Raw genomic sequence first — 12,722 nt, 5'->3', positions numbered from 1 at the left:
GAAGTTTGGAAATTCATGTCAGTATAACTCATCCTCTGATGAAGGGAGGACCCCTCCCGAAACTGTTGGGAAATAAATATATTTATCTTTGTTGACAACGCTCCCGTGGTGCCATATCCCACACCTATATATATATATATATATATATATATATATATATATATATATATATATATATATATATATATATATATATATATATATATATATATATATATATATATATATATATATATATATATATATATATATATATATAAGGGAAAGAAGTGTATACCTAAGGGCTCGTTTTTCCGTGTTTCTAACACAATATTAATGAGATATAACAGACAGTAATGCCAAGGAATGTACAGGGGAAGGTATTAAAATCAATGGAATGTAAATAAGAAGAAAGAAAAGTGGATGAAAAAATTACCAACTGTGAGCAGGAATCGAACCTACGATTCTAGGTTCGATTCCTGCTCACAGTTGGTAATTTTTTCATCCACTTTTCTTTCTTCTTATTTACATTCCATTGATTTTAATACCTTCCCCTGTACATTCCTTGGCATTACTGTCTGTTAGATCTCATATATATATATATATATATATATATATATATATAACAGACAGTAATGCCAAGGAATGTACAGGGGAAGTTATTAGAACCAGTGGAATGTAAATAAGAAGAAAGAAAAGTGGATGAAAAAATATATGTAATGTGTATATATATATATACATTACATTGTTGAGAGTGTAAGCTGTACACGCCGAAATTCAATCAATGCACTGTTTTGTACCAGCATAGGAATTCGAAAACGCGTCTGATGATTGAGTCATGTATGGCAAGTCGATCGATAATACCGGTAAATCCTGCATGATCCTACAGTCGATAAACTTTCTTACAGATGAAATCAAATGCCTTAAAGTTATCTTTCACGTAGAGCACCACGAGCGCAGATTGATTGGCTTGTATATTGCATGGGCATGCACAGATAAGTTCGTGCCTTCTTTCTTTTTCACCGTTGTGAGCTTCTTCAGCTGTTATGGCTTGTGGTGTCCTGAATTCCTTCTTTTTACTGCACTTTCTGCACGCAGTTCACGCCCAGAACACCTATTGTTCAAGAAAGTGTCGTGCAAGTGCCGCGCCAGTTGCTCTACTGCAGTGCCTCGTCTAGTATTAATGCAGCACGACACTAGCGGTTTCGGTGCAGCGGTCAGATCGAGTGCATAGGTGTTCTGTGGCCAGATCATTTACCTAGCGAGACGACAAGTCGCGGGAAAACTAGTCAGTGCTAGTAGTTTTTCCTTCCTCCATGGCCAAAGTGCAGCACTCTTGAACTAGTGCAGAAAGTGCGGCCAAATCGAGAAGCCTTTCTGTATCTCTTATTATTAATACGTACCGACTAGCCTAGTTCTCTGAATTATTCTACTCCACGGAGGAAGGAAACCTTTCCTTCCTCCGTGTTCTACTCTAAGAAGGCTCGCCCTCCATCGATATAGAGGCTAGAAGAACTTTTCTAGCCTCTATACCATAGAGCGGAGTAATCTTGCCTGTAGTAAGATGGCGGCTGCTATATCAGGTAGGCACCACGAAGAAAGGAAGGAAACCGTTTTCCTTCCTCCGTGGTAGGCACCGACAGGCACGGCTTTATTCTGGCAGTGACGTAATGACGTTTTAGCAACCATTTCCCCAATCCCCTTTCATCAGAGGAGGCGCAGGTGTTCTGTGGCCGGGGCGCCGAGCTCCGCTGCCGGTTTTTCAGCACGAAAGTACTGCGTGCTGAAAGCTTGATCGCGTACGGCATGATGTCGTCGGATGCGGAGCAAGAGCCGCGTTCCAGCGACAGCCTGTCCCGATCGTCGAGCCCAGCTATGGAAGCTCGCACGAACGGGTACAGTGAAAGAAGCCCTTCGCGGCAAGACAGGCGCTCTTCTCGCAACCTCCTGGATACCTCGTACGCACCTAAAGTGCTGCGCAAGACGAGCGATTGCCTTGTCAGCCAGGAGCCGTCGTCGCACTGCAATGAGTCTAAAGTGCTGGTGCTCTACAGCGGTGGCACTATTGGCATGGTTCGAGACTGCGAAGGAGGAGGTAAGGGTTCGATCATTGGCTCCGCCAAGGGATCCAATCACGTTAAAGAAACTCGATACGAATCGGGCTCGATCGCGATCGGGCCTGTGCGGATCGAATTTTTTTATCACTATCTGGTCGCCGGTCTTAATTGGTCCAAACTAATCAGAATCGTGTTTAGCGCTGGCGTAAGCCAAATCGCTATTAAAATATACCATGTGGCAGTGACCCGGATCGAGCCGAATCGGAATCGGCCCTGATCACGATCGAAAGCAAGCCACCATATCGAAAGTGCCCGTGTGACATCGGTGTGTTCATTACCCGCGCTTCTGTTGCCATTAAAATGATCAATTTTTTTTTGGGGGGGGGGGTGTGTGAGGGGGGAATTAGTTTTTTCAAAAACAGAAGACCAAATACTGATGTTTCTTAACATATCCGAAATTTTGTTCAGTTAGTTCACATTCTGTTTTAAATTGCCACATCATCTCCATGTTAATATACTTTCTCCTGTTACGGTATTGTATACCTCTTGGATTCTGTTTTGTTTGTTGCCCTTGTGATAGGCAATTTCCAAGTAGATATTTCCAAGTAGATTATAGTATGTCCTGATAACCGATGCAACAGTGTAGCTTTATTTCATATCTCTTCTTGCAGTTCTGCGGCCAATGCCTCAGGTAATGGAGAATCGGCTGCGCACCTTTCCTCAATTGCATGATGCTGAGTATTCAAGCACACGGTTCACGGACCCAAACAAGCCGCCCTTGGTGCTGCCGTAAGTTGCGTGACCTTAACAGTCATGCTGTCATGCGCGTACTTATATACTGGGGAACATATCTAGGTCACATGTGTGGCTGGCACATCCCATTGCAGATTGAACGTCGTATGCTGTTATCCACGTGTAAAGCAGGATAATTAAATTATACATGTATCGGGATAAAAAGGTGCGAACAGCACAGCACGTACATACTCCGCTCTTTGCCTTTCTTTTTGAGTGGTTATAAGCTGGCTGATAATAAAACAGTCATCAATGATACCATCAGGAACGATTCTAGCATCATTTTATTGCCGCAAAGGCAAAAGTGTGATGGAAGCAAATATGAACAGTGGAGCGCTAATGCACTGCATTGTTCACATGTCTTTTGATTTCTCATAAAAAAAAAATACTTTCTATCAGAAGAACCTGTGGTGTTTAGGGATTCTTATTTTAACACCAAAAGAGCTGTCACCTTGTGTTCAACAAGTTTTAAACTTGAGGTATCATGATGTAGCTCATCATTATTGGGGAGTCCCTCTATATTTGTCGTTCGATAAGGAGATCATTCCTGGGCAGCTGCAAAATGTTTGTGCATACTGTGAGGACACTGAGGAACTAAAAATTAGTGCCAGGAAAAATAAGCTTTCTCGTATGAGAATGAACTGTGGAAGTCACACTCCCCAATTTTTCCTGCCAACGATTCTGAACAAATATGAAAGATACAGTCCCGTACTCACCATAACAATCAAAGAACACAAAAGACATTTTGTAAGGTGCAATTGTCTAAGGTTTCTTGTTTTTGTGTGTATTGAATACCGGCAGAGTAGTACTTCATTTTTTTTTCTTGCAACTTGCATAGTTATATTTTTTATTTATTTATTTCATCAAACCTTACACCGTTATGTGCAGTGTATTCAATTTTGCTAGGTGACTGTGCTTAGTTTCTCTGCCATGTATGTCGCATGAATGTATTTCTGTTGGGCCTCAGTTGCACTCAAGCTACAGTTATGTAGCTTTTGGTGTGGGGCCCCTTCCCCCTTTTGGTTGGGAAAAATAAAGACAATTGCTTATTTTTATTAACACAACTGAGTACCTACCACCGCTACAATACAACTTGATTCTTGGAGCACACTCTGGGAGCGCAATAAGAAACTCCTATGGTCAAGCAGCAAGTAAAGGACGCGCGTAAGACTTTGCAGCTCGTGATAAGGCAATCCCAGGTTTCTTTATGGTTGCTTCACGCTTTTGCTGGTTCATCTGTCCTGTGCAGCTCTTGATAAGCGCTTAACTGTACTGGGGTGGTTGGCATTTTCTTTTATGTTTATTAGAACGAATTCTTGGGAGATAAGCATACCTCATCTCACAGTTGAAAGTGAAATGACACTCTTATCTATCAACAGCTCACACCATCACGTTTTATCTACTGGGGCACCTGATTGCAAGAAGTTTCGCGTTGCAAGAGAGAGAGAGAGAGAAAAAGGGAACTCTGTTGGAATTTTTCTGTTGGTCAGCTTTGCCAGCCCTATCTACTAACCTGTTTGAAAATTGCATTCCATGTTCTTTGTGTATGAGCAAGATTTACGTGACAGAAGCTTACTTTCAGACTGTGTATATACATGCCTCTATTGCAAAACGTATCACTTGTGAGCCAGACTTTTTCCTGTGTTGCTGCAAGACACCTTGGCAGAAAATAAAAAGTGCCAGCAAATCGCTGAAATGAAAAAAAATATATATATATTCTGGCCCCACCATGGAGGCTTTGTTCACAAGGAACCTTTGTCAGCGATTTGTCGGCACTCAACCGTGATTTTTCTCACCTGGAAGCATTTTCGTCTATCCTTGAATTTGGTGTCAGACACATTTTACGAACTATAGCATACTAGTATATACAACTAACCATGTAAACAGACCTATGTAATCTTGTTCAAAGCACATAGCTTGAAACAGATAAGTAGTAAGAATATATTCACATTCTGCGACTCGGGCAAGGCTTAGGTGTGTTTGGTTAGTGCTGAAATGCATATACTGCGTGAGCTACTCGACTCTTGTCTACTCCATACTGCCTGGTAAGTGCTTTCCTGCAAGGCTCGGATGGTTAGTGGAGAGTTTGACTTAAGGTATGTCGGCACACTTTAAAATGGCGTACTTTTTTCAAGGAGCAGATTTTTTATTTTGGATATTATAAGAATGTAAAGACATTTGTAATCATAAAACCAAGAAAATTATGTCTTGACATGGTCTTATTCAAAAGGATTGGTCTTTTTGATGACGGCCCTCAAGCCAACATTATGTTTTGCAAGAATAATTCTTGCTTTTTGGAAAGTTCACTTTCAGATGTTTTTCTTTGTGCAAAGCTTGTGAAATTTAAGGAATATTTTTCAATCATGCTTTCTATGATTCTTTCTTAGACATTAGCCTGTGCAGTGAACTAGGATAATAAAAATATCTGAAATATTTCAGTTTAAATGTAACCACCTGAAAATATGAATTTTTTTTTGTTTTTTGACTATACAACATTTAATGTATAAGATATTACAAAGGTCCTAGTTCATAACAGAGCCTTTATATTCACCTACAGTACCGCCAAGTCATTTTTCTTTCTTATGGTAGGATCAGATGTTATGACTGCTGGTGTGACGGGCATATAATGGATAATATTGGTAATTAACTTTTATCTTGTTTAAACATTTTTCACGTAACACACTTGAAAGTTTAAAACAGCCACTCTGAAGGCAGGCACAAATCAATCAGCTTTAGGATCAAAACTTGAAAATATTTCTATAAGCACGGCCTTTGTGGCCTTTGAAAATTGACTTGCAAGTTGTACAGCGTTTATGTTTAAACCAGTTGCCATTTCATTGAGAGGAAACACTTGTTTTGGTTTCTTCAGTTGTACAGGGGATCCCAATCGTGTCGTGTACACCATCTATGAGTACGACCCACTGCTTGATTCGTCCAATGCCACCATGGACGACTGGATCCGTATTGCACTTGATATTCGGGTGAGTCCCGTCACTGTTGGTTTTTGACACCTCGCTCGTGCTGAGTGACAAATCTTTGTTTACAGAAACATGATTAAATTCTGATGATAAGATGTATTAATTCTGACAAGATGATAAGAAATGCAGTGATGCATTACTTTGACAAACCTGGTTGATGTGCCACAGTTCAGCATTGTCAGCCCTCCTCTTAGGGCTGACAATGCTGAAAAACGAGCATCAAAAAAAATTTGATGCTCGTTCTGATTGGTATCTCAACATTTTTTGTTATTTTTTGGTAGAGTTGGTTTTTTATTTATGTTGTTTCGCAGTCTTTCAAACTTCTTGCATTGGGCTTAGTGCTTTTAATATGGTGAATATCAGATTAGGCAAATTTGTTAATGCTGAAAGATGATGCATAGATACTGATTCGCAACATTCTGCTAGCTACATGTGAATAACTAACAAGAGAGAGACTACATGATAAACGAACCAAACCAGGGGGATATGACCATATCAGCACCAAAAGAAACAACAAGAAAGCATTCACAAATCATTTTTATCAAGCAATGGACAATGAATCCAAATGATCTCTGGGATGCAGACTTACATGTGACCATCATTGTGTCATTACTTTTGCACTGAAGCACAGCTGTTGTAGCTCTCCGTTTATTTGAGCCATGTTGGGCAAATCAGTCATCGCCTTAACATTTGTTTATGTGAGCACTGTTACATTGTCAAGAACTGGGCTGGTGTTTTTTTAGCAATACATAGTAAGAAGTGTGGCATTCTGTTGTTGTACACATGCAGAATCGTTAACAAAAATAGGAATCAGCTGACTGAGGCACAAGAGATCGAGCAGGTGGGGAAATTTGTATAAGCATGCCGTTGATTGCTCTGACAAAGAAATATTTTTATTTCCTGGGTGCGACTATGCCATTTTTAAAGCGCCATCCCTTAGTGGTTTCAAAATAACGCACTCTGATGTGGCCAGATTAGGGGGTGCTGTAAGTAGCTTCGGTGTTGAAACAATAAATTTGTTGGAAGTAGTGCCTGTGTGTCCATATGTGTGCTTTTTTCTCGTACTAGTCTTTTATGTGATTTTGTTCTTTGCAAAAGCAGTGAAGTAATCACACAACGGATTAGTCAGTATATTAAATTATGATCTGTAAGATCCCAAAACTGCTCACAGGGTTTTGAAGAGTGCCCTTGGCTTCAATATGGGGTTTATCGATTGAATGCAGAGTAATGGGTGTTCTTACTCCTCTTGGATTGAAATTCTGTGCTATGGGTCGGGGTTTACCTTCCGACCTCACACTCAACTGCTCAAGACCACGCTGCAACCGATGTTGTACATCGTTTAAAGCTACTGTGTAGATGCCTCGACAAAAATTTTCATATGTTCACATCTGTGCCATGCAAGTATTCCTGCAAAGACCAATTATTCAATAAAGTATGTATCACTTTGGGATCAGGAAAGTGGGCAATGTTCACTTTAACGAGCATACATGTAAGCTTTTTTCGCGACTGTGTACTCATCTATGGTGAGACATTTTTTTGACAAACAGCCAATGTTCAGCTAATAGAAGCGTGCTTTGAGTGCAATCACTTTTTTTTTGCTATGCCAGTGAAGAAAGGACAGTGACCTTTTAAGCTAATTTGTAAATTGCTTTAAATTAAGGAAATATAAATTTGGCTTAAATTCCCATCAAAGCTATGCAGAGACAAGCAGGTCTGCTATGCAGAAAGGCTGCTTTGCCTACCTGCTTCAAAGTTTGGGGCACTTGAAGTGACAGTATTTGCCTGTCATTTTTTTTTTTTTGACACGTAAGTGTTTTATGCCGGGGTCCACCACAGCTGCGTGATGTATTTCCGTCATGGATATAACTTCATGAAATATTTAGTAACAGATTTAAAAAAGAAAAAGAAGTTCCGCAGCGCACGACGCTGACCACTATGCCACAGAAAGAAGTTTCTCCAGCATGTTAATGGTGAGCCATTTATATACACCATGTACCGCTGGCGGTCCTCAGAGCTCGGAAACTTCAGCGCATTGCCATCATCAGTAGCGAGATGGCACAACGGGTGCGCATTGGGTGCACACATTCTAGAGGTCGTCGTGCCGCGCCATCCTGCGCGTCGGTGTGCGCGTGCCTCTTTACATAGCGGGGTCAAAGTGCGTATAAATGTTCTCTAGAATATTGGCTCGCTTATGCGTGCGCTTATCTTGTAATTCGGGCAATTTCTACCTCTTCTGCTTCAATCACAAGTTTGCTTTGAAGTTACAGTAGTTAAAGAGAGCACGAACGTCATTTTGCCGCAGCTGCATTTACGAAAGAAGCGCGCTTCTCACCCAAGAAGTAAGAATTGTGACCGTTGTTCACGCTCATTCTGTGTATATATGTGGGTTCATTTAGTGCGTCTTTCACTCTGTTTAAGCAGTGTGCACAGTTGTTTGTCCGCGCTGGTTCTGTGTATGCTCATTTCGTGAGTGTTTTCTGTTTGAGGTGTGCACTGTATGTATCGAGGTGCATGCCATTCTTGGTGTGACGTTGCAATTTATTACTGCAGTATTGATTCCTTCACCCTTGTGGTAAAACAATGCACAATGAATGCTCAACTACCTCTGCGAGGACACAATTCACTTTCGTGTATTACGGTTCTTTTTTTTTCTCCAATTCCTACAGGCATGTTACGAACAGTTCGACGGCTTTGTTGTGTTGCATGGAACTGACACGATGGCTTACACAGCGTCTGCCCTATCCTTCATGCTCGAGAACCTTGGCAAGTCTGTCATCATCACAGGTTCACAGGCAAGTTCCTTGCAACATATTTTAATTCTACATGTCTGCTCCAGGAAATTGCAAGCTCTTTTTCAGTGCCATTGCTCTGTACCATAGCAATTAAAAAATTAAGAGTACTTTAGGATGATATCTGCTGCGTTTTGAAGATCTGGATTAGATCTGCTACTTGCTTAGACTGTTGCACCCAGGTATTTCACTGTTGCATAGGTGTAAGAGCCTATTCAAAGTGGACTACTTATCCACTCACTGTGATAAAAAATTACAACCTATAACTTCAGATCAAATTCTTTTTACAGCTTGTGTTTTCCTAAATCACAAGGAGAGGGTAAACATGGCTTGTAAGCACTAAAACTCATTAATTAAAAAAAAAGCATATTTTGCTAATGTTATTGAAACCTGCAGCTATTCTTTCGCACGTAAAGCATAATTGAAGTCTCGTAAAATTGGCATTTTAGCCACAACTTAGATCTACATATGTGACAAGTACGAGCTGAAACTAAAACATTTCAGAATCGATCTGAAAATTGCAGCGTTCTACGTTTTGCATATCTATCTAGTTGTCTCATAATATGCACTCTCTCTTGAATGCTTTTTTCCTATTGTCTCTGGAAACAATAAAGAGGCAGCTTTGTCTTCTTGTAGAGTAGTTGGCCTGCAAAAAAGATTATTGAATATTTGTAGTCAGCATGAAAAGCTGCGCAGGTATATTTAGTTTCATTAGTTTCTGTCATAAATTAGGGCTAACGACTCTTCACGAGCCATGTCAGCCCTTAACAACTTATTAGCGCAGAGTGTCAAATAATTGTTATCTGTGTTGTGAAGTTGCTCCTAAATAACAAGTTTGTATGCTGAATATTTTGAAGATCTGTTTGTTTAACAACATCATTACATTTTCTATAAATAACATTAGTTATTCTCGTATCTTAGCACATGTGTGTGCAAAAGGCTTTCTTTATTTTTTACTTGTCATCTGTTTGTTGCCGCCCTATGCCTTAACAGCAGTAGGTACAGAGTAAAAATGCATTAATTTGAGGTGATTGGAACCGTTAAAATCTTGTAATTGTGCAAGTTTTCAAGTTAACGGCACGTGCAACAAATGGTACTCAGGTAAGTTTGGATTGCTTAATGTGATCAAAGATGCTGGTCTGCTATGCTAAGTACATCAAATGGTACTGTGTTGTCAAATGGTCGGGATTGCCACATCAAATGGTCGGGATTGCCACAAATTCCTGATCCCCATGTTGGTGTAAATGCGAGGAAACGGCAGCCCTGTGGAGTGATGCCGTGTGATGGTATTCACAGGCAAAGCACATCCTCCTAGTTGCTGCCAGCTAAAAGCCACTTCCGTGACATGAAAGCTGCCGTCCCTTTTGCCAGGCATTGTACCACTTTGCTCCTAAGTTTTGTCAAAGTTTCACTAAGGATTTTTTTGTTGGTTCCTTGTTCTTCATAGTAAGCCATGTGGATCCCATGCGACCATGTGTGCTCATTTGTGGCAGCGCTGGAACGTAAGCAGTGCTGCAAACACTGCTGCTTTGCATGGTGTTCCACTGTGGTTGTGTATAGCATTCCACTGGGCTGAATCGGTGACAATTTCAGTCACCCTTCATTTCCTCTCTGTGGATGATAATGTTTCCCAGGCTCCTTGTCACTGGTCATGCGAATGTTTCAATGAAGCCAGGGCTGCATTGGTGCAGGGTCCACAAAAACACCGTCGCTCTTATAAAAACAGAAAAACAAAACAAAAAATAATTGTAATTTCAAAAGCACTTTCATAGAAGACTTGTTTCATTGCAGCACAGAAGTGACACACACATACTGTGTCAAGAATTCCTTTCATTGTCCTAGTGTTACGATGCGACCCTTCACGGATTTTTTCTGGGACAAAAAAAAAAAAAGGACAATAACGATCAACCTGACGGAGTTCACTATGCGTTCTGGCTGGAGAAAATGATAATTTAAAAAGTATGTGATGCAGGCAAGTTCTCCTCCAGCAGCATGAATTGCATGCTAGAGCAGCTGCTAATTGGAGGCCGGCATACATCACAAATGCCATGAGACAACCCTTTCTTTTTTTATTTTCCTGAAAGAAGGGAGTTGCACACTGCTTGCTTGTGACTGCTGCGTTGCTGTGCATCACTGCAGCTGTGCATTTGAGTCATCTGTGAGGCATACCACAGAACTTTAAACTGTCTCTCATCTTCTTATTTTTATGCTGGCAGCAACACAGATAGGGTGCTTGTCCCACAAATCATTAGTGTCGCTACTTGGCATTGCCTTGTGGCTCCAAAGGGCTACTGTTTTAACACGTTTGCAACAAGTTCAGCGATATATTACCCACTATAGTGCCATATAGTACCCAATAGTTTTCAAGATGTGGTACTGTATCGGAAAAAATATATCCAGCCAAGGAAATAATGAACACAGGAAAGGAAGAAGGAGACAGGAAAGCGGCTTCGTTTCCTGTGTTCGTTATTTTATTGGCTGGATATGTTTTTCTGATGTGATGTACCAACTAGCCCAATAACAAGTGTGGTACTGTCTGCAGCTTCTGGCCCTTGCAGCTCAAGGCATTGCATACCATCAAATCTAAGAGCACTCTTTTGAACTAATGAGCTTTAATTCACAAATAAGTAATGCTGCCATAATGACACTTGTTTCTTACGCACTTGTTTGCATTTTGAGTCCAGCCATATCTACAAGTGTATTGAGGCACGGGCCCTTACATGTTGCAAAAGTTCTTGCAGTCGGCCACTGAATATATAGCATGTAGATGTGACTGGCTCTGACCCCTGCTCATTTTCTTTCACTCTTCATGACAGACTGACATAGCTCCTGTCATGGCACGGCTCTTTAGTGACCCTGTTTCAGTGACAGAAAAGTAGACGTGAAAGTTACTTGTCAAGCTGCCTCATGTTTGCATCAAGACTTGTGGGAGCACAGTCTCTGTTTATTGCCTATGTTATTGTCACAGCTGCATGCGAGACAACACTGGCTGCTGGGGATTTAGGCGAATGCCTTGATCAGTGGTGGTACTAGGTACCATCCTGCACGAGACACTTCTTTATTTTGCATTTCGTTCTAAAGCTTTTTTTTTTTTAATATTCTGATGGACTGTTCAGTGCTAGTTGGCATGCAGCCTCAGAATAATGTTAAAAAAATAAATAAGATACGAGCCATGTATGGTTAGTGTGGCAAGCAGCTGTGCAATGACTCGAGATGGGAAAAAAATGCAACAGGCTTCATGGCAGCAGTTAACAAACTTTATTGTTATTATTTTTATTATTTTTTCATACAACTGACTGCTGGATATGAGAGTGCTTAGCTGAAATGCATTCCTTTACTATTGTTCACCTTCTTAAAACATCAGGTCATTCTGTCATGTGTGCTTTTATTTCTTTTTATCATTTGGTGAGATTATGATTGAACAAACACACAGAAGAGCAAAAACACATTAAAGGTTAGACATTTCAGCTGGTCAGTTGAATGTCCTGTCGTAAGTTCACTTGTTTCCTGAACGATTTCATTGACAAATAATGGTTGTTTTTTTGCACAATCTTGCTACTCATGTCATTGCATGTGTGCCGTATAGGCATGTAGGCTAGACATCGTGTGGTTGCATAAAATTTGACATTGTGTGCCACAGGGAGGCTGTGTAAACCACAGGGACGCTGAAAGCTGAACAATTTGACTAGGCTATACGTCTGCATGGCTGGGTTAATTCATTAAGACTTTCACAAGGCTCCAACAAAAAAAAAAATGGTATATTTCCCAACGTTTCGGAACCAATTCGATTCCTTTTTCAGGGGGAGTCACTGCAGAGATGTAGAGGTGCAAGTTTTCTTGACTTAATTCACGGACCAGCTGGGGAGACCGTTTGACCTGCTTTTCTTGGTGAGGCTAGTCTATGAACGCAAACTGATCGCAAGTTTCCTTTGCAACGGTTCGAAATGTTTGCAGTGTTTAGGATGTACCATGATTCTAGTATTGGCCGTTTTTGTTGGTTAGTTTTTGTTGTCAGGATGACGTATTTTTTCCCCGAAGGCAACGTATCTGGAGGTCTGCATATCTGGAGTGTTCCGCAAGGGGTTTAAATTGTCTTGCGATCATCCTCACATAATTTCTGTGCTGCC

At 40.8% G+C, this 12,722-nt stretch overlaps 1 protein-coding gene across 2 annotated transcripts in view; it reads left to right on the top strand.

Moving 5' to 3' along the window:
* Window positions 1–1,676: 1,676 nt before the first annotated feature.
* Window positions 1,677–12,722, top strand: part of LOC142790852 (L-asparaginase-like) — a 37,026-nt gene continuing 25,980 nt past the window's right edge. The window contains exons 1-4 of one of the 2 annotated variants that reach the window (XR_012889804.1): window positions 1,677–2,074; window positions 2,708–2,825; window positions 5,698–5,809; window positions 8,473–8,598. Coding sequence is in view for 1 of the 2 variants with exons in the window: in XM_075885391.1 (XP_075741506.1) it covers window positions 1,786–2,074; window positions 2,708–2,825; window positions 5,698–5,809; window positions 8,473–8,598 (645 nt within the window). In the remaining variant the exon portion in view is untranslated. The remainder of the gene's footprint in view (window positions 2,075–2,707; window positions 2,826–5,697; window positions 5,810–8,472; window positions 8,599–12,722) is intronic. The other variant, XM_075885391.1, reaches the window with a different exon arrangement.

Source organism: Rhipicephalus microplus, unplaced genomic scaffold (assembly GCF_043290135.1).
Source record: "Rhipicephalus microplus isolate Deutch F79 unplaced genomic scaffold, USDA_Rmic scaffold_133, whole genome shotgun sequence".
Taxonomy (NCBI): domain Eukaryota; kingdom Metazoa; phylum Arthropoda; class Arachnida; order Ixodida; family Ixodidae; genus Rhipicephalus; species Rhipicephalus microplus.
The sequence above is the reverse complement of the archived record's forward strand: the minus strand, read 5'-3'. Positions and strand labels throughout refer to the sequence as shown.